General features: G+C 40.2%; 2 protein-coding genes across 2 annotated transcripts; one reads left to right on the top strand and one right to left on the bottom strand.

The window, feature by feature from the left end:
* Positions 1-4,677: 4,677 nt before the first annotated feature.
* On the bottom strand, positions 4,678-8,489 carry ctxn2 (cortexin 2). Its single transcript, XM_086106800.1, has 2 exons — positions 8,121-8,489; positions 4,678-7,337 (listed from the first exon to the last, which is right to left on the bottom strand). The coding sequence occupies exon 2, from the start codon at positions 7,275-7,277 to the stop codon at positions 7,032-7,034; it is 246 nt and encodes an 81-aa protein (XP_085962926.1). The 5' UTR covers positions 7,278-7,337; positions 8,121-8,489; the 3' UTR covers positions 4,678-7,031.
* myef2 (myelin expression factor 2) lies at positions 8,323-22,385 on the top strand. The gene is given in 19 exon segments (XM_086106466.1): positions 8,323-8,394; positions 12,454-12,474; positions 12,476-12,660; positions 14,298-14,500; positions 15,203-15,255; positions 15,972-15,979; positions 16,086-16,179; positions 16,350-16,538; positions 16,671-16,824; positions 16,908-16,957; positions 17,039-17,099; positions 17,995-18,096; positions 18,930-18,971; positions 19,059-19,154; positions 19,261-19,356; positions 19,473-19,523; positions 20,967-21,130; positions 21,784-21,835; positions 21,991-22,385. Coding segments are annotated over 19 exon segments (1,842 nt in total). The 5' UTR covers positions 8,323-8,337; the 3' UTR covers positions 22,155-22,385.
* The last annotated feature ends 508 nt before the right edge of the window (positions 22,386-22,893 follow it).

Below are 22,893 nucleotides of genomic sequence, written 5' to 3'. Positions count from 1 at the left end.
GACTTACATCCATCCAGCCGCAGACCGTTCAATAGCACCGATCTCTCCGTTGAACAAAGTGGGGCTGTGAAAAATGCTTCCCATTACAGGCGCAAGACACAAGCGCCCCGGGACTGTCCAGCAACGACAGTCAAATGGCGCCGACATTCCTCCCAGTCAAAAACAGTTCTGGTATACCCATGCTGCCGAGAAGGCGCAACCACCAAGCACAGAGTCTCCTCCTTGATGAATGTCGTGGCCAAAAAATGCTGAAAAAGATTGTGGTGCTATTTGTTTCTTCCTCCCTTGTTGTTGAATCTTGACTCAAAAATCACTTGTACAACACTGTTTGTGACATTGCACATTCTAGAAGCTGAACAGCTCCTGCAATGCAATTTGTTATAGAAGTTCAATTTTTCCAACTTGAGCGAATGACTGACTGTCTGAATTTTCGGTGCAAACGCATCATCCACACCGCCATCTTTTTAAGGGAGCGCAGCGAGTGCACGTGAATTTTTGCTCTTGGCGAACGGGCTGCGCCATTATCCCCCACTAGTACCATGGTTCCTCCAGTATATACATTGATGTTACGCTGACATCTAGGCATTTATCGGCATATACATATAAATTACTTTAATGACAAAGAACACAGCAGAATGTAGAACAACTGACATAAATTAAAATGTCAAGCAGCTGTGTGCCTGTTTGCTGATTAATAAAACAGTTGACATACTGTATTTTCCGCACTAACGGCACATCTAAAAGCATTCCATTTTCTCAAACACCAACAGTGCGCCTTAGAATTCAATACGCCTTATATATAGATCAATATTCTAATTTCCTGGACTATTTTAAATGTTTTTTAAAACTCTCTGTTATAGCTGATGCAGTAGTGAAAGCACATTATAAATAAAGCTGTCTTGTATCATATTTTATTTCCTTTAGCATAGCTCCATTTAGTGGATGCTTAACCCAACCTCAGCCACGATTGTAGCTTCTATTCTAAGTGCCTTATAATGTGGTGCGCCTTATATATGAAACCAGTTTTAAAATAGGAGATTCATCGAAGGTGCACCTTATACTCCAAAGCGTCTTTATAGTGCGGAAAAATATGGTGATATTCTTGTGATAATCTGTAACTAGGCTCATATAGTGGGGCCGGCCTCCCTGAGGGTGCACGGTGCGATATTGGTAGTTGTGGGGGTAAAGTGTAATTGCACTTCCACTACAGAACGAAGCAGTGGCACTCTCATTGGCAGTGTGCGCAGGGAGTATCAGCTCTAAGTCAGGGGTTACCAACTCAGGTCCTCGAGGGCCCCGATCCACAATGTTTTAGATGCTTCCCTCCTCCAACGCAACTGATTCAAAGGTTCAGGATTGCTTTCATGCTCTGATCATTTGAATTAGGTGTGTTGGAGGAGGAAAATATCTACAACATTATGGATCGGAGCCCTCGACAACCCGAGTTGGTGACCCCTGCTCCAAGGTAAATGCGCACCCAACAGCAGAGAGCAGCCTGAAACCTGAAGAGACACCAGGGAAAAATGTTTAACAGGGATGAAACGGAATTCGTCGAGAAGATAGAAAACAATGTTGATAAGTCAAGTAGTCTAGTACAACTTTATTGTCAAATGCGCTGTATGTGCAACATACAGCACAAATTAAATTTCTTCCCTCCCAACCAGACAACAAGAAGAGTATAATACTAATAAAGTTATTGTTTTTTGTAAGTTGATCTATATTTATTTATTTTTGTCCTTTAATATTAGCAAGAATACCGTGTTATGCATTGGTGCACTTATAACAATTTTAGAAACAAATGCTACTATTCATAGTTGTGGTAGTGAGTTGAGGGGGACGTGAAATACAGTATTTTAATACCAGTACTAACATTACTAATATTAATACATCAGAGTTTAGTTTTAAAACCTGTTTCTTCCTTACTCGTGATTGATTTTTTTAGTCCAGACCCCAATTTGGGAAATCCCTCTCCTAATAAGCTATTGGATAACAGAGAGTCGTCCTTGGAGAAATCAGCATTTTCAGGTCAAAGAGGTGATTAGGACTCAACTGTAATCACAGTAGATCTTAGTGTTCATTGAACACCTGTTACAAAGTGTAAGAACAAGTAGTAAGACAAATCATGAACCTTAGCTATTACTGATTATAAATCATAAATTTTATCACTTGTGGTCTTCGGACTTCTCGAGCCTTTTGTGTTGTGATAAGATCGCAAGATACAATGGCCATTTGTTTTTTTTTTTTAAATATTGAAGCTTTTTATGCAGCCCTTAACCACTATAACATGAACATTTATTAATTTGATTGATTGATTGTTATTTGTACTTCATTAGAAATGATCATAACAGCTTTTATCCCAGAAAAAAAAGACATTCAAAAAAACAAATGGTTTATCAGTGGAATGGAGAGTTTTGCAGCTCCCGCAAATATTGACGCAAATTATACCCCTCCTCAAATTCCTCAATTGACTGTGTCCTCTGAAATATCTCAAGTCAAGCGAGATCTAACTAACCTGGGCCCCTTTTACTGGATCTATTAATGATTCTCTACTGCGACATGAGTCGTGTTCTTAATGATCATAAAAGTATTATGTTTAATAACTGACTTGCCAATTATGAATTCTGCAAAGGGAACATCTATTTCCTATCAGATAACTTTTGTTCTCAGTCAAATGTAGGCCAGATTCCATGAAATCGAGTTGAAATAGAAAAGAAACATTTGCATTAAAAAGCCTAAATAACAAAATCTAATTAAATGCAGTTTTATTCAATCTTGAGGTTTACATTTTTACAATCTATTTGTCTTTTTAAGAATAGCTCCTCTCTCTCTCTCTCGCTCTCTCTTTGGTCATCGATAGTAAAATAAGTAATTTAACAAAGAGAGTTACATATTGTAATTCTTTCTTTTTATCATTATTTTATTTTATTATAGTAACTATTTTGGTGTTGTGAAATACTAATGTTGAGTTGCTTATCACTAAAACATTAAACATATAAAGAAACAGTGATGTCATTTTTTTTTTTGATTGATGGTCAGTCTTGTCTGCAACAACCAATCACGGTGTTACTGAAAATAAGGTTTGGTAGCCAGGCATATATCTGATGAATATGTCAATGTTTGCATGCGAGAGTCCTGCACATTTTTCAAAGTGTGGCATTCTGTAATGTTGTAATAATGTTATTTTACGGACAATATGTTTCTCTCGTGAAGTGAGCGCCTCTATGAAGAGGAAAAAACCCTAAAATCCCTAATACTTGGACAATCATTCTAATATTTTCAGAGGTTGATGTGAGCATTAAGAAAGGCATTTGAGCTGTTTACAAGACTCCATGGGAGCCGTAAACTCTGGAAATCTAAAATGAATATAAATATTCTTTTCGATTCTGGAGCAGACAATTGTTGAACCGGGTCGGCGCAATATGTCAGCACATCCACTGTATTGTGTGGCTTGAATATTTGATATAAATTTGGCAAATAATATTGTAAAGCTGAGCTTACGATATTACATATACATTATACAATTAAAAGCAATAATTCCAGATTTTGCTTGATGATACATATTCATATTCACAATTTGCTTCACTTTGCCACATTCAATATGGCCGCGGCGTCAACGTCCTCAAAAAGGTGTCTTTGTAGATGTAATGTAAACGTTATCTATGATAACATTTGCTTGTGGTTGTTGCAAAAGGCGCCATTCAAGATGGGATCAGCATTGCTCCGCGAATGTATGCAGCAAAGTATGTGCTGTTGTCAAGTTGTACATTTAAGGATATTTCAAGGATATTCCCAACCCCTTGTCAGTAATATTTGGCAATACAGTATGTATTGCTGCTTGAAAAAAAAAAAAGAATGCAAGTGGCCAAGGTGAGACAGGGACATTGTCAAAGGCAATGAAAATGATGACCAGTCCAACTGCCACTGTCTGGCCAAAAAGAAAAAGCCCGTCTCAAATATTAATGCAACCGTGGATTCCAGTTTGGGTAATATTATAATGTACTGAATGAGGCCTGAGTCCTCCCTTGTTTGAAAGCTATCTAGCTGTCCAGTTAGATAGCTAGAGAGGGAGAGAGGGAGGGGCGTATCTATCTAGCCATCTGTCCATCCATCCATCCATCAGTCTGCACATCCACCTCACAATACAGAATTTGCAGGTTGGAATTCAGGCTCTAGCCTTTCTGTGTTGAATTTGAATGTTCTGCCCGTATCTTTTTGACTTTTCTCCAGTTACTGCAGTTTCCACCCACATTCCCCAAAAATGTATGTTAAGTCAAGTCAAGTCAAGTCAACAGTATTTATAGAGCACTTTCAAACAGCCATCGCTGCATACAAAGTGCTGTACATGGAGCAATTTAACATGCACAATAAACAGTAAGACAAATCGGTAATAAAGGCGGTAGAAAGCACCAAACAGTAAAACCAAGAACAAATCTAAGTCATGTTAGGTTACTTGTAGACTATAAATTCTTCCTCGGTGTGAATGTGAGTGTGAATGATTGTTTGTCATATTTGCGGGGGCAATCGTGTACTGTATATGCAGTAACATGATAAGTTGATGATATGTTGATTTGCTTTTTAGAGTCCTAATGTCCACCCTCCATAAAAATGAATTTGACACCTCTGACAAGAAATTGACAACATTCCCTCATTTCTCACACAAAGCTTTCAAATGCACACTTTTAAGTGAAGAAACTCCATTTATTTTACATCATTGAGTCAAATGTCATCAAGAAACCTCTACCAGCAGCTGAGCAGGCAACAGGTCCGCATATCTGTCATCATGATATGTCACGCATGCCCACACAACATACAGGAGCTCTAATGTTTCTAGATGAAGGCACATAAACCCAATGAAGGTCACAGTAAGGCAAATTCACAGCACTGCAGGCAAAGTGTAGATATTTGCAAAGGAAAAGCTCAAGACGTTGACCAGTCTGCCACGTGACTGATGCTCTCCATCTTGAACTATCCAGTCCTGTGTTGTCTGAAGGGTGGAGTGGGGTTGGCTGAGAATAGACGATTTCCTCTACAGTGCTAATAAATGTCCAGTCCCAATGTGACCTTCTCCTATTCAGACAGGTCATGAGAGTCTAGCAGCACTAAAAGATAGAGAACGAGTCCTTTCTTGTTCTTTAATCCTTATTTGGTTCCTTCGGCTCCATCAGCCAACCTTTGGACAGGATCCTTGACAGACATTCTTTATCATTTGTCATTCCGAGACAGATGAAATGGAGAGTAAACGTGTTTCGTTCTCTCAGACTTTGGCACCAAACAGTAAGCCATCATTCAACAGCAGCAATAACAGCTGTACAAACTCTGAATGATGGCTTCGCATCATTAAGAAACAGTAACACCATAATACAAATCAATTTGCCGTCCCCTATGTGGCTTCTCAAACTGATATGTGCACAGCAGCGTCATGTCTTTAATTCACTGTCTGACTGGATTTGATTGGCTCACACAATCCACATGATAGTTTCACACCAATACCCTGTATCCAATCACATACTTATTCTTGTGCAGGACGACTCTGCCGTGCAGATGTGTGCAATTGCTTTTGCCATTCGGAGATCACTTAAGGAAACTTGTCCCTGAGTCTACATTGGAATAATACCGCTGTGTACCGCAAAACCTCTCGCATGTCCTCCTTTCGCCGTGGGCGCCTGCACATATTCGGCTTTCGGGTGAGGTTTAAAGGGAGGTTCAGCCATTTCCGTGCCAATTGATGAGCTGAAGGAGAATATGACGCAGCATTTGCCTCACACTCACTCCCACAATACCATGTAGACGCAGTAGAAACCAGCCTAGGCTGACTGAAGAGCAAACGCTATGATCAACATACGGACACTACAGTATATTACCAAAAGTATTTGCATACCTGCCTTGACTTGCGTATGAACTTACAGTGAGTGACATGCCATTCCGAATTCATATGGTTCAGTCTGACGTCGGGCCTCCCTTTGCCTATATAGCAGCTTCACTGTTTCTTGTATTCTTTGGCATTTGACTCAGCATGATTCAGACTTGATCTACTATTTGGTGCTTTCTACCGTCTTTGTTACTGATTTATTGCTTTATTGTTGTACGTATATATGATAGTTGCTCCATGTACAGCACTTTGGATTGGACGAGAAACGTCAATGTCTTAAGGTAGAAAGTAATTTTGGAACATGAAGGCACCATCCCCAAACTGTTCGCACATAATTGGGTGCATAGAATGTCTAAAATCTCTTGCTATGCTGAAGCATCCAGAGTTCCTTTCACTGGAACTAGGTGGACAATATTTTTGAATAGTACGTCCAACATCAGTGTGTGACCTAAGAATGTGCACCATGAAAAAAAAATAGTCAATCACATTTCTGAACTTTGGGGAAAAGCTTCCCATCAGAGATGTAGCTGTTAGAGCTGCACAATGAGGAGCAACATCACATTAAAGCCCATGGACTAAGAAGGGGATGCCACAAAAGATCAAATGCATGTCAAGGCAGGCGACCAAATACTTTTGTCTTCATTGGGCCATCACTGACATGTTGGGTCCAAACTTCTAGAAATGCTCAAAGGTTAACACTTTGGATGGGAATGAACGGACAGAATGTAAAGTTTGCAAAATTGGAGGTTTGTTGAGAACATAAAGTAATTAGAAAGAAGCATCATTCTGTCGCATAGTCTTTAAAACAACCAAATCTCACTTTTTGACCTAACGCGTACACACACATTTTACTGCAGGCCGATGTAGACCACACCTACCACATGCACGGATAATCTGCAAAACAACATAATGTTGACTCTGAAACTAAATATGAACTACTGTACCGAAGTGATCCCCATGGAAAGTATTCACCTTCGGATATCAACCAAATTCTCTTTAGTTGCACTTGATTGAAACCTAAGTTTCCAATTCTTGTCAAGTAAGCAACAATGACCTGTGTTTCTGTTTGTGTGGGTGTTCCATCAGTGACTGACTGAATGCATGTGAAAGCCTAAAATAATCAAGCTTTTTGAGGACATCTCTGGATGTCTGTCCCCCTGTGTTAAGTCAAGGCATACTCAAACGTCCCTTTCTCCAGCCCTTCGATGCCGTCTGCCCAGTTAGAGGACGGCATGCTGCTGTAAGGGTCCAGTAGGATCCTAAAACACCTCACTATCAGCAGTCCCAGGAACACGAGTAGCATCCCCACAAAGGCAAACGCCGTCTTCTGTTCCAGAGTCAGAGAGTGCGCCATCATGTCGTTTCCGCTCATGGCAGCCAGGGAGTGGTTGTAGTGGACGCTACACATTGTAAATCAACTTCTAGGTGCCTCATCTCTCCTCTGACTGGGTCACTGGTTGCATGTTACCTAGACAAAGATGATGTGATGGCTTCAGATTGGGTCTGTAAAATTAACTGAAACAGTCTGTAACACTGCTAATCCACTGACGAACCAAGAAGAAATAAAGTCACGGGTAGGCAAAATGTTCAATTTAGATAATTTGCAATGCACACAAGAACTCACCGTGACTCATGAAGGGTGAAGAAATCTATAAATAGCTTCATTCAGTTATGCTAAGAGTCAAACTTCGATCTCTCCATCTTGGCACAATGTTGCAGAGATTGAGATCAAGAAAACAGCAAAGGCGGGGGTTCATGAAGTCAGTAATAAGAGGACATCTTGCCGAAAGCATGACCATACAGCTTCTGAGTTAGAATTCCAGGGTGTCGCAGTGCTTATCGTCAGATATTAAACACATGCTCAGCAATAACAATGGAAACATTGCATCGCATTCAGGCATGACACGATGGATTGTAAGTTAGTTTTGGGAAACCAAATGGCTTTCGACCTGTTGCATGGGCGCATATGTCTGCCAGACAGTGTAATTCCATTAGACATAAAACAGTGAATGCCCACATTTGCTGCAAGTTCGCCTCTGTCAGTCGTTGGTCCACAAATCTTTTCAAGCAGCAGGTGGCTCAAGAGAATGGGCGAGCCAATGGAATAGACGGTGGAATGAATTGACAGACACAAGAGAGGGAAGTAGGATGATTAGTGAGATACAGGTATGCACGATGAGAGAGAGAGAGAGTGAAAGACAGAGACTGCACTTGCAGGTGGGTGTCCTGAGAGGGAAAGCAGGCATCTTACCGTCATTATGGTGCCAATCACAGACCTGTTGATAGCACATCTTCTGCAGAGGTCCTCCCTCTCAGACAGTGCACATATATGTCCATGAAACCTACCACTATTAGCATGTTTGAAGGCTAGTTTCTTACCAAAACAAAAATCCAAAAAGGAAGAAGGCAATAGAGGAGCGGCGAGTAGGGTAGGGGGAGCTCAACCGGAGATACGTCTCTTCTCAGGGATGCTACTGCTCATCCTCGTGCCGCCTTACTTGCTGCCTCCTGCTCATTATCATTCTGTTTCTCGATTTCTTATCTCTCCCAATCGCAACGCACATGCTCCTGCTGCATGGCAACCACTTGTTAGTCTCACTCAGCTGCCCTGCTGCCTCACTCATTCACAACATTCCTGCCTCGGCAGCGCAAGGATGGCCGCAGCGGCACATAAACAAGCGATCTTCTGTCTCCTCCCTTTGCATCTTTGCAGCCTGGGTGTGTTTGTGTTCTCCCCTCAAAGTGACAACACCGGAATGAGAGTGGAAAGTCACGGTTTAGTCTGCAGGAGAAATGCTGCCTCTCATTGTGCCTGGCGAGTAAATACTGCAAAGGTATCACAACAGCATCATTCATCAAGCCGTGTTTGTTTATAACTGATTATAATGATGATGCTCTCAGACATGATGAGGCAGATGAGCCCATGATGAAATAGAGTGGTTTTACTGTTATGAAGAAAGCACAGAAAACTTGCACTTTATCTAGCCATAGCATTCAGTATGGAAGCGGCCATCTGTTATGCTGTTATGCAGTACAAGTTTATATCAGCTATGAGGCTTTTTTGTCATAGTGGTGCAGTGACTCAGATCTGAGGATAAGGAATTCCATGTGGGAAATGGTCATTGTTTTTGTGTGTAATAAATTAGAGTCTACAAGTGGTAAACTGCAAGCTCCATTTTCCATTTTGAAGTGTACACAAAAGAAAGGGGAAAATGCAACAAATAAAAAAAGATTCAATTTCTCAGAAATGCAAACTTGAAATAAATTCACCAAAATCATCAGTTTAACAACTAGAATTAGTGAACAATTCTCGTAAAAAAAAGACTGCGCTGTTCATTTTGTACTCCCTGTTGAAGTTTGTTATCAAAGTAAACATAAAACAAAGAGAATTATACATTTTGTATTTGAAACAACCAAATCGTTTTTGCTAGCTTAATGCTAACACGTCATAGGAAACCTCATAGACAGGCTTGTGTATATCATGTAGAATCAAGGTGGTTGTGTTAAAACACTGTGAGCAACAAACAGTGACGCAACACTTGTTGACGCACAATACAGTAGATCAATACTCATAGGCACATAGGCTTTATTCTCTGCGAAGGATGCTTTATATTCATCAGGATTACTGAGGAATAGAGAAATTGACTGAGGAAGGAGAAGGCTGCATGTGTAGTTGTTGTATGTCAGTATTATACTGTCCCTGGTGGCCTAGGTGCAGAAGACCAGAAGTACCAGCACTAAAGGGCCTAATTTTCCCTCTTAAGCATTTCAAGGTCAATGGTTTTCATCACCGTGACCTTTTACTCGGCAATGCGTTATAATTTAATGACGCCCAATACAGCAAATGACTAATCCGATATGATTAGAAGATCTTTAAAACATGCATAGCTGGATCTAATATTCATTTTATTCTATATCTTATGCAATTCTTACACTTGTGTGACTGAAATCTAAACCTGTTGCATAAAGACTCTCCTGTGTCCATAGGACACAAGGATAACGATTATTAGACTTTTATCTCAGGGTCAGTACACAGTATACCTTTAATGCTAATGAGTGAAGTTCACACCGCTTTTACAGTGTCGTAATCTCCCCTGAAGAGTTCAAAGACAGAAGTGTTAATGGAAATGTACAGTAATTGAGAAGTAGCAATTATTAATCCCTTTTAAGTAACAGAGGTACATTGCAATACATGGCCCTTTTTTTTTTTAAATTTCAGTTCAAGTTTTGCTGTGTCTTCTTTATAGTGAGGTTATAGAAATGCCAATCTGAAGTTCTCATAAGGTTATTACAAAAATCAATTTACCCGATAATGATGGTTGGTTGGTAAACTAAGGCCACAGAATTTATCACAACTTCAAAAGAAAAAACAAATTGCATTTTTTGAGTGTTTCTGTTTCTCAGAACTTAATTAGACTCCTCAATTTTATGAATGCGTGTATATTGCCAAGTCAACAAACGATGCATTTATTAACCTGGTTTTGTTTACTTTACAGGTTAATGTAAGTGTTATGTTAAAGGTTAATTACTTTGCAACTTCTATGCTCTGTCAAGGTCAACTTGAGACATGGTAATAAAATGAAGTCAGAGCAATCCATTCTCAGTAAGTGACTAAGAACAATGCGTTCTCAAATAAAGTTCAATTATAATTTGAATTACAGCTGCAGAGACCTTGACACACGTAAATGGATGTTTTACAATATGAGATTGTATTCGGGAATCCAACAATCATCCTGACGATACACAATGATCATTTCTGGGACAGGATTAACTACAACACTGAAAAGCCTGACTGAAAGTATGGAAACTGTGCTGCATAAGGGGAAACCAAGTTTATAGTTTCTTCCTTAGATGTTCATGGTGCGGTGCCTCAATTATTTTATCCATATAGTCTCATTGTATTCATTTGCAAAATACGTATATAAATACATTTAGAGGCCCAGCTGTGTGCTGACTAATGGTTGCTATGTATTTTTGAACTTGTCTTACCTGGTTCAACAAAGGAACTTGTTTTGATTTCGATCTTTTTCAACATACAGTACATGCAAGCCTGTTACTAAAACCTTTTAAGCCATCTAGAGGAGTAAAAAAAGTGAGTGACATGACTCAGCAAAAATGACATCTTCAAACTAATTGCTCGGACCATGATTAGAATTAAGGTAAATCCTTTCTTCTATTTTTTTAATAGTTTTTCAGTGTCTTCACCTTAATTTAATGTCTTACTTAAACGCAACACTATTTGTCGTCACATGATAAGAAGACATTAGTATCAAGGTTTTTCTTCCTTTTTTTTTGTTTTTGTTTTAATTAGATCGTAGCTAATTTTGTTTTGGACTTCTGAGCAGAGCAGCAAACACAGGTAGCATTTAGCTACTCCACCCCAAAAAAAAAAACACATTTCCAGCCCATTTTTGGCGGTGCTAAAGCACCCTTAAAATGAACACCAACACCACTAAATTTGAAGGATCAAAAATTATGTGGTAACTACCTGTCTTAAACCAAGATATGTGGCACCTTTCTTAATTTCAACCGCTCATTACCAACATAATCCTACTGTTAAAGGTCCTCACATTTGCAGCATTTAATACTAGGTAACTGTTGATGTTTTTAATTAGGAGTTAGCTGGCGTCTTTGTGCATCACATTCCAAATAAAATTACGGTACAAATAGAGTACAAGATCGAGTTTCTGTAATTTTGTTAATCATTTGAAAAATGCATATATTTTAATGTGTATGTAGACTTTACATACACATTAAAATACCGGTATATGCATTTTGAATGAGCTGTCTTCCCACAGCTCTTTAAATAAAATTGATCAGAGAGTTTAATCAATGGCCTTCGAATACCGTGTTACGCTTTTCTTTCACAAATACCGTCTGGGAATGAAGTTGTGTTAAAATGTACAAAACAATATTTGTCTTGCCTGACCGAGAGCTCAGCACCTGTAAACTGCTAAGCCTAGAATCACCCGTGACTATCATTCGCATTTATTTTTCATCATGTTACTGTATTTACCCCATGAGGATAAGGAGTTTGGAAAATGCATGCATGGATGGATTTAATAACTGTGTTTGTCAGACACACCAAACTATGTGGTATAGCAAATACTGTAAAATGTCTTCTAAAAATTGTACAGTTTATAGTTGCGCTCAATGAATCATATGATTATTTTTGATGATTTTTAAAAAATGGCCAAGATTAAAAAAGTGTTGGTGCACAAAGTGTCCTCCAATTCTGGAATGACCCATGGATGTGCATTTTTAAAACTGTGTCAAACATTGACAAACATATGTGTATTTGCAAATTGGACGGATTTTTAAAAAATCTTTATTGATCCAGATAAGGCCATTGAGAACACATAATCTTTTGCGATGGCAACCCGGCTGCAGGCAGTTGAGCAAGAGAAGGCAAAATAAGAGCAAACACAAATTGTCATATACTGGACAACAAACTACACACTAGAATGTAAACAATCTATACATAAAAATTATATATATTAAAAACAAGAATAATATGTACCCTCATCTCTTCTACTGTATTTCTTCGTCATCCTCAAGAATTCCTCCACACCGCTTGGCAACAGTCTCTGAGACTCGCGACATCCCCAAGTCTCGCGAGATGGAGCAGGTTTGCAAGTGCGTCAAGGCATCTTGTGTAGTCTAAGGAACAGCGCCACAATCATGGAAGATATCCCGTGTCTTGATGAAGAGCCAAAGCTAGAGGAGCCTACTGCATCCGTCAAATCGGACACTAGCGAGCCTGGTCCCGAGACACCCAATGGCGTAAAGACGTGAGTGAAAGACCGACCTATAGCGCTCTTCATCGAATGTATGAAGCTAAGCTAAAATGGAGTCTCTGTGATGCTAACCATTGTTAGCTGAGACGGTCCGTTACCTAGTGATGCTGTGTAATCTCCCGTTCGTAAAATCGCAAATGTGTATTTATTTATTTATTCATTCCTTGCTGCAGTTTATCTTTTAAAAGTATGCATGGATATGTTTACACTGGCTCGAACGCTGGGCATGGTAGATCAGGTCAACGGCCAACCAAATGTTAGCAAATGCACATGTTCTCAAATTTAGCGCTCGCTAAATCCTTTTGCGGAATAAACTCTCGATCCTAAAATTAATTACGGGTCTTTAATTCCGAAGCTATTTCCACGCCAATCTTGGTTGATCATCGCAGAAAGTATTTCTAGTTTAGGTACATTCAGTAAAGATTCTATGTTGGTAAATGTAAATTATTTACGTTTATAAGTCAATTTATTTACGGCTGGCTTACGGTAAATAAGTCAAGGAAGAAACCTTGTGAGGCGATCACAGATGGAGGAATACCCCCCGTCCCCTCTTCGGACCATATGAACAGTAAATGATGTTGGTTTCATTGACTGCCACGAGGGTCCATTTGATGATTCCAAAAGACCCCGGTCAGTCGATACAGAATCCCCCACAGGAACAGCAGCAACCCATGGCCAATGGCCAATTAGCCCCCTGTACGAGCGAGAGGGTGCCAGGAGAGAACAGTCAACTTTAGGTATTTATTAGTTTGAGTCATTAATAGTTTTTTTTATGAAGTAAACTATTTCTTTATTGTAAATGGCGATATAAAAACATAGTAATATTTAAAAACAAAAACAAATCAACTATAAAGTGTAAGATGCGAATACAGTATCTCTCTCTCTCTCTCTCTCTCTCTCTCTCACACACAAACACACACGCCTATACGAGCTGTGACTACAGCTCCATTTGGCATTGTCCAAGTCATCTCCTTGTTCGTGTTTTCATTTATTTACTTTTCTGACTTAATTTACATTTGGCTTGTCCCATTCAATAAACTGCTGAAGTTCAGTATCTGTCCATGGTGCTGTCCTCTTATTCCGCTTCACTTGAGTGATGGTTTACCTGAAGCTTGCTGCTGAGTCAGATTTTAGCTGAGCACACAAAGCAAATGAAATGACCAAGCAACGTCCTGTATTGCAAAAAAAAAAAAACATGAAAGTTGGAGCACAAACCGGAAAATCAAGATACCATTGTACTCATTTATCCCAAAAAGGTGAATTCAACTTACACAGTTGTAATACAGATGCCGAGTAGCATCGCTCCAACAACTAGTTGCCAATTGACGTTTTTGTCCGCGTGGGACTCAGTTACCCTCAACTTCCTCAGCTCAAAGTTTATGCACCCAGTAACATAGATTTAAGATAAGAATATTATTATATTGGGAAGGATCATAATTATCGACCATATAATACCATCCTATGGCATTAAAAACCAGTTACAGCTCACTTTTGGGGGTGATGTCATTTATGTGTGGATATTTGCTATTGGCGAGTAGCCAGAATTTATTGGAGTGGCTTTCAGGGGACCCCAGAATGCTTCAATGTAGCAAGCAGATCTACAAAATCTCCCTCATTTAATATCTTTTTAGGGATCCTGAAGATTTCAAACCTTCTAGAGAGAAACTTGATGGTAAAGAGAAGTCTTCTGGAAGCCGAAGAGGAGGCCGCTACCATCCTTACAAAGACAAACATGGTGGCGAAAAGAAAGGTGGTCAAAGGAACCGGGTGTTCATCAGCAACATCCCGTATGACATGAAATGGCAAGCAATTAAAGATCTCATGCGTGATAAAGGTAAGTCTGTCTATGGCGGGCTTTGTGTCAAGAACCTCATTTTGCTCCGAATCGTTACAATACTGTAGTTTAGTTCTCCCTTCTACGTTAGCACATGGATTTACATGTTTCTAGTAGTAGTAGTAGAAGTTACAACCTTTCTCTGGATGTACAGTGCTCAAATAGCAGGAAAGAAGCCTTCAGTGCAATGGAGTTTAAATCCTCTTTGGATTGTGTTATTGCAGAGTGGCATGATATGCTGAGAGAAAAGCTGGATATGACATTGTATCACATGCTTTGTTAGCTTATCTCAAACGTGTAGTAGAATATGACTGTATGACATTGTTGCATCTGTTGCAGAGTGAACCTTGACTCCGTGTATGAACCTTTCACTCTTTACGATATACTTTTTTTAGAGGCCTCAAAGACGGCGTAAAACTCACTTGGTATGAATGGAATCTGTTGACCACCTGATCTATAATGTTGAAGTATTTTGAATTTCCCAGGTTGAATGTAGCTGTGTGTTTCTCTGGCCTCGGCCTTTGGGTGTCTCAGTCACTGCCCACAAAGGCATGGTGTTATCTGGTGGGCTCTTGGTCTGTTTTAACGGGACATCTCCAGCTTTAGCGGCATGGCCAAGGCCGATGGCATCTTGATGACTTGGTGATTTACATTGCCTTTTGTTCTTTTTTTGGTATTTTTTCCTGTGTATGTCTCATGTAGTCGGTGAGGTTACATACGTGGAGCTCTTTAAGGATGCAGAAGGAAAGTCAAGGGTAAGTGATGTGGCCAACTTGCTGCACCAGGTTTTAAATGCCCTCAGCGGGCTCTCCTTCATCAAGTGCTTTTGAAGGTTCTGATCCTTTGGGTCTGACTAGAACTGGAGGTACTCTAGGTTGCTTCTAGAGCCTGATAGTTGGATCATGATTGACATTTACTAGAAAGGGAGATGTCCTGTTGAATTTTTGGAAAGTAGCTTTCTGAACTCCTCCTCCAAGGAGGACTTTTTTTTTTTTTTTTTGCTTTTGTTGCTGTCATTGTAAAAGTTAGTTTGTTTTGGCTATTTTCCAAAGGGACATGTGGATTGTGTGATTTGTCTACTGATTGACCATTAAATCTCCAAATGTCTCATCAAAGGAATAGAACTCTCTTGCAAGATCGGGACGTATCTTTTTCTATCCGTATGTTGTTACTTTTCATGGGATAAATGCATACAAAAGATGTAGAAGTGTGTGCCTCTATTAAAAATCTAACACTAAATGCTTTTTTTGATGCATATTATTTCCTTGAAATAAATATAATAATTGACCTTTAAAAGTGGTCTGCAATGCACCTATTGAATATTTTGTACTAAAACTAAAGTTCAAAATCAACAAAGCAAATAGATGAACACAGGAGCATCCAAGTGCCTTGGTTTTCTTTAACTGCTTTTTGTCTTCTCCCTTTGTGTTACGCAATTGCAACCTGTACCTCTGTGATATCGCTCCTTTAGGGTTGCGGGTAAGAAACATCTCCATCATCATTATTTATTTTACAATGTTTTTTTTATGAATGCATTTTGTGTTTCCTTGGTTTAACAATGTGTCTTTGTGTCCTGTTTAAACAGCGTTGTGGACTTCAAGGATGAAGAGTTTGTGAGCAAGGCAATCGAAACGATGAATAAATATGACCTGAATGGACGGCCTCTCAACATTAAGGAGGTATGTAGACTTTGTGGACCAGTCAAGAGAGGTCTACATTTGATGGTAGAGCCTCACACTTCCGATTCTTCTTTGTTTCTTTTTTATTTTTTATTTTTTTGTAGTAGTAGTAGCTCAAGCTTTAATGTCTACCCTCATCTAAGTGAACCTTTACCTGCTTCTCCTTCAAGGACCCTGATGGAGAACATGCCCGCCGTGTGCTGCAGCGCATGGGAGGCCAACAAGGAAGCCGGGGGCAGGACATGGGACCTGGTGGAATGAATATCCCCCCCTCCATCGCCAATAATCCCAACATTCCACCTGAAATCAAGCACGCGTTGCAAACTGGTCGATTGGGGAGCACAGTGTTTGTGGCCAATGTGAGGACAACCGAAATGTTCCTGTCACATGCGAGAATAGACAGGCCCGCATTATTCATGCCAACGGCGTAGTAAGAACATTGATGATATTGGACAGTGACTGCAAATGATAATATTTTGTTTATTTTATAGCTTGATTTCAAGGTCGGCTGGAAGAAGCTGAAGGAAGTCTTCAGCATGGCGGGTGTGGTAAAAAGGGCTGACGTGAAGGAGGACAAGGACGGCAAGAGCCGTGGGATGGGAACTGTGACTTTTGAGGAGCCGCTGGAGGCCCTGCAAGCCATTTGTATCCTTAGCCTGCCAGCAGAAAATCTAGAAAAACTCAAGTGAATGCTATTATTTTTCATGACTCCTTGACGCTGAAATCAGCCATGTTCAATGGACAGATGCTCTTTGATAGACAAATGCATGTTAAAATGGTGAGGCGTTTCGAATCATTTTGATGGGATTTGAGTGAATGTCGAAACGTAAATACACTACATTTTATTGTGTTTTGACAGGATGATAAATCACTTCCCCCTGATGATTATCGCCCAATGGAAAAAACAACTCAATTACCGCGTAAGTGTGCTGCTGGGGTTGAGGTTATTTGCATGGAGGGATGCTAGAGACGCTTTTCAGTGTCAAGAAATGAAATGTTTTAGTTGGTCGCAAGAAATTTTCCCTCTAAGTTGCGCCCGTGAGCAGTTGGACACTGCTCTCTGTGCACCATGCGCACACTTTACATTTCTGTACTCATTCCTTCATTTCCATCCCAGTATATTCATCTACAAACAGGACACCACACCATTTCCATTTCCCTGAAAGTTTCATGAGCGTGACCAAGCAATCCATTGTTCAATCATCGTTTGAATAATACATTGACACACTCACACTAAACACTGACAATTAGCTGCAGGCAACAGGCGGACCGCTCCATTCAGAAAGTCCAAACATGGGAGTTGTTTATGAGTCCCTTCAGTGAAGCTCTTTTGCGCGTTTCAGTTTTCAAGTGACAAGAATTTTTTTTGTATTTTAATAAATTATGTTTTCCGTTATTAATGACTTCAATATTAATACAGATTGTATTGAGTCTTAATTACATTCATTGTCCTTAAAATTACCCGTGTGCTAAAATAAAAGTAACAAACTAGGACTGATTTTATTCATCTCACAACTCTCTATTCAATTATAGGTTGCAGTTTGATCAACTGTATAGGGTTTTTTTGTGGTTTTTTTGTAACATGCCTATGTCATGTAACTTATGAACTCAAGTTTTGGACAAGTGTGATACTGGTTTGGCAGTTGTGTGCATGTCCAATGTTGCTCACCGTGGTCCAAGGTGTGCTGAAGGAGTTTGTGTCAATGCTCAGATGCATGGAAAATTAGAGGGAACGTTGGCCACAAATAACAGAATGGAAAGAAGGTATGGTAAAGATTTGACGAATTGTATGTTGTCTGTTGTTTATGAACTCAGGAGGCCTGTCTGGTATCGGTATGGGACTAGGACCAGGAGGGCAGCCTATCAATGCAAACCATCTGAGCAGTGGAGGAGGCATGGGCTCCATGGGGCCAGGAGGTATTTTGGAATTATCTGGAGGAAAAAAAAGTACAGTCAAACCTCGGTTTTCGAACGTCTCTGTTCTCGACCAGATCGGTTTTCGACCAAATATTTCGAGTTTTTTATGCCTCGGATGACGACCCAATTTCCGTTCTCGAACAAACTAAGCGCACTTGAATGCGTCACTTGACTCCTCTCGCCTTCCTTACATGAGGATGTGATGCTTCCTCGGGTAGACGAGGAAGTGACGCTTCCTCGTTTAGCGTTCCATGGTGAACAGACGTGTTCAATAAAGATCTTTTTTTTTTTTTTTTAAAGAGCGTGGTTTTGGTTTTCGAACAAATCGGTTTTCGAACAGCCTTCTGGAACGGATTATGGTCAAAAACCGAGGTATGACTGTACATGCTGTCAGTTTCTCTTACGGTCCTTATACAATTACAACTACATATCTACAGGTTGAGAAATACATTTTTGCTGTTACAGTGGACACCCGCTATTTGTAAGTGACAGGGACTGTCCGCGAGTGCGAAGAGTGAATAGCCATTTTTCCCACTGTTTTTATTTTTTGCTAAGTTAAAGAAAATTGTGAATCTACAAGTTTTTACTTTCATGCCAAAGGATAGGCTAATTCACAAAAGCTGAACTGCAAATTTACAGGGGTCCACTGTATACAGTAGACAATCAGCGTCATCGCTTGGCAATCCATTATGAGTACATGTATCAGATAAAGATTTAGAATGGGAATGTGTTCTTGACTAGAGCGTCCAGCCACATGTAGCATTGTTCCATATGATGTAGTGTGTTGTATGTACCCTTAAGCATGATGTGACTGCCTTTCCCCTTGTTTTTAGGTATGGACGCTGCAGGTTATGGTGGAATGAACAGACTTGGAGGTGGTCAGTAGTTAATTTTGCCAACATTTGTCAATGGGTGCTTTATTTGTCAGATTTGAAATTGTCATTTGATGATGGTTCTGGCAGGAATGGGTGTTGGTGGGGGGTTTGGAGGCATGGACAACATGGCCAACCTGGTTAACTTTGGAGGCAGAGACATGATGGCGATGGGCAGGATGAGCGGTGAGTGTTTGTTCTGCCACTGTGCTAAAAACAATTAGCAATTTAGTGTAAGAACTCCGAGATTAGTGACAGCTGCCGCCAAAAAGTTACGCTTTTTGCCTTTCAGATGTATTCCTGTCAAGAATGGGCGGAATGGATCGGGATTTTGGCAACAGCGACATGCCAATGAATCGGGGATTTGGAGATTCATTTGGAGGAATGAGTAAGTCCTCTTCGTGTTGTGGGGCTGCGCAAGATGAGCTTGTCAGTTCTTGAACTGTCTCTGGGTGTACCTGCGGTCTAACCCATCATTGCCCCAAATTGCATTCTCTCCATCAGGTGGAAGTTTTGGCGGAGGCATGGGCGTTGGTGGCATGGGGACTGGATTAGGTACACATTTATCACATATTACCCAGGATTACCAGAGGTTTTGAAGATTTCACATACAGAGTAATAATTACCATTATCAGCCACCCCAAGCCTCCTCAAATTAACACCTTACAGAAGTAAACATTCAGTGGCTACATTAGATGCACCCGTACAGTCAGTCTAGAGTTAAACCTTCTTTGCTCATTTTAATCGGTGCAGTCAAGAGAGGTATTCATTTCATGTTTTATAGTTGCTGAAGTGGTGTAGAACCTTGACGCTAAGTGCAAGCGATTTCTATTAGGCAGCTTAACCCTTTTATGCACCATGTAACCCAGGGGTGTCCAAAGTCGGTCCTCAAGGGCCGCTGTCCTGCCTGTTTTCCAGCTCTCTCAGGAGTAACACAACTGATTCAAATAATCAGGATCGTTCTAATGATGATTCAGAGCTGGCTGATGAGCTGATCATCTGAATCAGATGTGTTGCAGCCGGGAGAGGTGGAAAACAGGCAGGACCGTGGCACTCCCGGCCCGGAGCTGGACATGCCTGATGTAACCTGATAACATGATAAGGTGTCTATTGTATCAATCACTGACCCTGAAAGGGTTAACTTCCATGAGAGAGGACTGCATTACATTGAGCAGGTTCACCTATTTGTTTTTGAAGTATAAACCCACTTTCAATGAAGTTGGGACATTTTGTTACTTGGATGAAAACAGTATGCAATGATTTGCAAATCATCTTCAACCTATATTGAATACACTTCGCAGACAAGATATTTAATATTCAAACTTCTCAACTTTATTGTTTTGGGCAAATACGTATGAACTTAGAATTTTAAGGCTTCAACAAGTTCCAAAAAAGATGATGAAATCCCTTAATTCCTTCCAATTGTATGTTGAGGAATATTGTATTTCCACTGTTGGACTATTTTCTAATGGAGTTGTCCACAAATAGGTGAACCTCGCCCCATCCTTGCTTGTGAACTGTGATTGAGCAATTGATGGAAGCTCTTTTTATAGCCAATCATGGCGCCCACCTGTTCCCAGTTATCTTGTTTACCTGGAGGAATTTCCAAATAGGTGTTTGATGAGCATTCCTCAACTTTCTCTTTCTTTGTCTTTTTTTGTCACCTGTCCCAGCTTTTTTTGGAATGTGTTGCCACGATAAGTTAATTATAATTTGTTTAAACCAACAGTGTTTATCAGTTCGAACAGCTTCCTGTACAAATGGTGTCTCTGGACAGGCTTAGTATTTCGGTATCGCACACGTCCATTGCACATCATGATCACAACTGAATGGAAGCTGTCAGTATTTATGAAGTCATTTGTCGACGAATTCCAATCCATTTTCCGTAATTGATCATCTTGATTTATCCAAGCAGGCCTGGGACAGTGTTGGAGTCTTCAATGACCTGCCGGAGGCGGTTGCTCTCTTTCTAAAATCTTCTGTCTCATTTCGCCACAGGTGGTGGCAGTATGGCGATGGATCGCATGGGCTCTGGCTTTGACCGCATGGGAATGTCAGGAATGGACATGAACCGCAGCTTTGGAGGTGGCGGCCCAAGTCACATGGGCATGTCTGACCGAGGCTATGGGCCCAAAGCCGGTTGTCAGATCTTTGTGCGAAATGTAAGTTCGAGGGATCCACCAGATGGTGGCTATTGTACCAACCGTTAGTACAGTGAAACATTGGTTTTTGTGATTAATCCGTTTGAAGAAGTATGACTAAAACTGAATCCAGCGAAAACGTTCTTTATTGTAGTCGACCCCAGCATGCTTGTGGTTCAGAGAGTTGCATGTTTGCAGTTTTTTTCCCCTGAATTTTTAATTACTGTTTTTCATCATTTTAAATACATACATATATTTATTATTAACTATCGTGCAACATAAAGGAAACACTGAAATAAATCAGGGCGTACTGATCGACTGGCCGGATCAGTGCAGATTTCCTTAATTTTGGTGGATTGGTGAAAGGCCGTTCGTTGCCTTAAAATAAAGCCGATCTTGTCCACAGAATTTATCAGCCGATGCAGAGGTCTGAAAAAGTCAGCCACTGTCCTCTTCTGCTGTAAAATGTATAATAGTCCAAGGGATAAATATCGGTCATGAAAAAAAAAAATCTAGAACCAAATCATACCAAGGTATAACACAAAAACCTTTCACATGAAAAAAAAATCTAAAACCAAATCATACCAAGGTATAACACAAAAACCTTTCACTGTTAACTGAAGTGTGTTCTTCATTATATGAAAAACTAGCACTGTTTATTTCTTTCTTTGCAGCTCTCCTATGAACTTACATGGCAAAAACTTAAAGAGAAGTTCAGTCACTGTGGTATGTTTTTTTTCCCCCCTCTAATAGAAATCATGAATCTTAGAATTATGTAAATCATACCACATCCTAGAGATTCTCTTGTTGTGGCACATCGATGGTTGAGCAAACATAAAAAGGAACACTCTGTGAAATGTTGCATCTTCTGTTGGCTTCAGGCCAGGTGATGTTTGCAGAGATCAAGATGGAGAATGGCAAGTCAAAGGGCTGCGGAACAGTGAGATTTGACTCTCCAGAGAGTGCCGAGAAAGCCTGCCGGATGATGAATGGAACAAAGATCAATGGCCGAGAGGTGGATGTCCGTATTGATCGTAATGCCTAGGTTTTTTGTAGGAGCCCGTTCCCTCATTTCCACATTTTGAACCGTCTTTGCCAGTGAGCTCTTGTTTTGTTTTAAAAACACAAGTACAGCACGTCATCTAACTTCACTTCCACAGTTTTCATTTGTTTCTGTTAATATATCTACAACATGGCTTCTTTTATCTTGTTTTGTAATCCTTTTTTTTAATTGTCTGGCCATTTGTTTGAAGAAATAAACATTTTAATTTTTAAACCCGCTGGTAATAAAAGTCTGTTTAGTTCAAAGTCTTAAGTGTGTAACATGAACCCAAAGCTTGGTTCCATTGCACATTATTGCCTAACACTGCCCTATAGTGGCCTCTTTGCTGTGGTAACATTGCACATGAAACATTAAGGCTGACTCTCATTTCCACCCTGTAATTTTTTTGTTGTACTCCCCGATCAGAATTTGTTTGTTTGGGTGGGATGTGGGGGTTGTCTAGTTAATGACCCAAATTGTATCACAGCTCAGAGAAGCGCTTGTGGCCTTGTGAGCTCATTGCAATGCAGTTGTTTTGAGCAAGGTGACAGCAAGTGGAAAGTTTTCACTTGCTATTCATGGTTATTTCCACCTCACCTCGCAGGCAATAAGAGCCGGCTCATAAAACTTAATCAGTGTTCAGTTTTTGGTGCCTGCTTAAACACAAGAACTAAGTCAGTCAACATCATTCTTTTATTTCTTTCTGGATGGAGAGTTCACTCCGGTCGCAACATATTTCCCA

This window comes from Hippocampus guttulatus, chromosome 3 (assembly GCF_054856545.1).
Source record: "Hippocampus guttulatus isolate MCC_2025c chromosome 3, RoL_Hgut_1.0, whole genome shotgun sequence".
NCBI classification, from domain to species: Eukaryota; Metazoa; Chordata; class Actinopteri; order Syngnathiformes; family Syngnathidae; genus Hippocampus; species Hippocampus guttulatus.
Note: the sequence above shows the minus strand (reverse complement) of the source record. Positions and strands in the feature narration are given on the sequence as shown.

Excerpts from the sequence above, each read along its gene's own strand:
- ctxn2 (XM_086106800.1), bottom strand. The coding sequence starts at position 7,277 with ATGTGTAGCGTCCACTACAACCACTCCCTGGCTGCCATGAGCGGAAAC.